The sequence below is a fragment of the Cryptomeria japonica genome, chromosome 1 (assembly GCF_030272615.1).
Source record: "Cryptomeria japonica chromosome 1, Sugi_1.0, whole genome shotgun sequence".
Taxonomy (NCBI): Eukaryota; Viridiplantae; Streptophyta; class Pinopsida; order Cupressales; family Cupressaceae; genus Cryptomeria; species Cryptomeria japonica.
In genome coordinates this window covers 201,277,986-201,280,350 of record NC_081405.1, presented here as the reverse complement: position 1 = coordinate 201,280,350, position 2,365 = coordinate 201,277,986, and the positions used below count along the sequence as shown (strand labels likewise).

Below are 2,365 nucleotides of genomic sequence, written 5' to 3'. Positions count from 1 at the left end.
TTACAGCTAAGCAACTTCGATGGGCAGACAAAAATCGCATACCGAAAGACTGAACGCGGCAAGTCAAATTGCGTGACAGATATGAGGTAATTATGTTCTTACATCGAGCTGGTGAGATCGTACGTGAGCTGGTTAATGAATTCTGCATGGGGTTTCAGGTCGTAATGATGTTTGCGTTATTGCAGGAGTACGTTGAATGGATGGTAGTTAGGTCGGCCATAAATTTAAGTCACTGATCTTTTCAATTTTCGAGTATGGTCTAAAAGAGCTGTGGGCAAAATTCTATATAACCAGGCTTTGCAGACAATTGTTATCAGTCTCCTTAAAATTGTAGTGTGGTAACTGAAGTGGAGAAAATGGGGAGCGGTCGAATTCTATTTGTTGTCATGAGTGTTAGTGCTCTTTTAGGGATGGTAACTTGTGGAAGGGATATCGAGAAGAAGGCTGCTTATCATACTGATAATATTCCTGGAATTGGTGGTGGTGTAGGAGGCGGAGGTGGCTTAGGAGGTGGTGGGGGAGTAGGCGGAGGTGGTGGTCTTGGTGGCGGTTCAGGCCTTGGGGGAGGTGCTGGTATTGGTGCTGGTTCTGGATTTGGTGGGGGTGCTGGAGGCGGTGGAGGTGGTGGTGGAATAGGTGTTGGCTCTGGCGTTGGTGCAGGTGGTGGTTTTGGTGGAGGTTCTGGGCTTGGAGGTGGAGGTGGTGCTGGTGGTGGATTTGGTGGAGGTTCTGGACTTGGAGGTGGCGCTGGTGGAGGTTTTGGCGGAGGTTCTGGTCTTGGAGGTGGAGGTGGTCTTGGTGGTGGTGCTGGAGGTGGTGCTGGCGGTGGACTAGGTGGTGGAAGCGGTCTTGGAGGTGGTATTGGTGGTGGAAGTGGTCTTGGTGGCGGTATCGGAGGTCGAAGTGGGTTAGGTGGTGGTTTGGGTGGTGCTGGTTGTGGTGGTGGGCTGGGTGGGGGTGGTGGTGGTGGTGTTGGCGTGGGAGCCAAGGATTCTAAGGTGACCAAACATGCTAAGAAGCCTTGAACTGGTTAGTGGACGCTACACTGTTGTCATTATGCCTTAAAATTGCATTCTTTGTTACGTAAGTTCACAAGTCTTATTTACTTATATGTGGTCTATTCCGTCACTGTGCAGGTTTTGTGTTGGCCGTATGCTTTCCGCAATATGTTCTTAGGAATGGCGAATAAGTGTGTTGGTGAATAACTAGGCAGTGTGTAGTTTTCGTTAGACTATTGTGTGTTAAGAGTAGTTTTGGTTGTGCTTCGTACGGTTTATTGGTATGTAATCTAATGAAAGACATCTGGGTATATCGGCGATACAAGACTTTGAAGCATTTGTAATGTGTAGCCATAATTTCAACTCGAAATGGTACTATTGCTATGTCTTGTCAAATGTATGTTGGCCTGATTAGTATAATTAATTCTAACTGTGAAATTAAGGATATAATTCAGAAGTTTGTGGCGCATATCTTTGAGCTTTACAATTGTCTAAATATGCTTCTAATTTTCTAGCTATTTGTTAGATAGCAATCATGTGATTTGAGAAAATCTAGTTATTGTATGACAAATGAATAGTTTGTAGCTAAATGTAGTGAAGAATGTTTATGAGCATTCAATTTCCACTGTTACACTCCTAGCATGCACTGTTTCTGTTTTGACTCGTTTTGAGGGAATAAAATCTTTTAGTTTAATTAGCAAGTTGAATGTATTCGCGCTGGGTAAAAGCAATTTCGTCCATAAGCGATGCTTAAGAGTTGTTTGTTGATAACCACCATGGTATAAATTGTGTTTGGATTGGATTGAAGTTTATGTCATTGGACTAAAAGAGGTGCTCAAATTATGTTGAGTGGATTTAATATATTGTGTTCACTGTGCTGAACAAAGCGATGAAATGCCATTATTTTATAGTACAAAGAAATAATGTAGTGGCCTTTAGTTCGAGTACGTTGCCGATTTCTAAGTCTTCTTAAATGAATGATTTTTGACGCGGTGGAGGTGGGAAATTTGGGAATGGTGCATTATATGCACTTTTTATCTTTAGGTGTTTAATGTAGTTACAACTGGTGCCTACGACAAAGCTTGAATTATATGTACCCCATTCGTAAGAAAATAACCAAAACTAGGATTTGCTTTTAGAAAATAACCACAACTAGAAATTTGCATTATTTTATTTGCCCAAGTTTGTCGCAGGTATCTTAGAACATGACTATACATAAAACAGAGTGTAAAAGACCAACATCATATTATTCTTGTAGAATATATGTGATAACAGAAGTTGCGTTTTTGTGGTGAAATCAAATTTGTGTTCTATTTCGAATGTTGATAATAAAACGAATGTGATCAAAATCCGGAATTCCTTTCTGC

At 41.6% G+C, this 2,365-nt stretch overlaps 1 protein-coding gene across 1 annotated transcript; it reads left to right on the top strand.

Annotated features, from left to right (window-relative positions):
• The first annotated feature begins 237 nt into the window (after nt 1-237).
• Nucleotides 238-1,467, top strand: LOC131070141 (glycine-rich cell wall structural protein). Its single transcript, XM_058005682.2, has 2 exons — nt 238-1,029; nt 1,137-1,467. Exon 1 carries the CDS (start codon nt 357-359, stop codon nt 1,023-1,025), a length of 669 nt encoding a protein of 222 aa, XP_057861665.2. The 5' UTR covers nt 238-356; the 3' UTR covers nt 1,026-1,029; nt 1,137-1,467.
• Nucleotides 1,468-2,365: the final 898 nt, after the last annotated feature.

Bases quoted from the DNA above. Each gene is read 5' to 3' on its own strand.
- LOC131070141 (XM_058005682.2), top strand. From the start codon at position 357: ATGGGGAGCGGTCGAATTCTATTTGTTGTCATGAGTGTTAGTGCTCTT.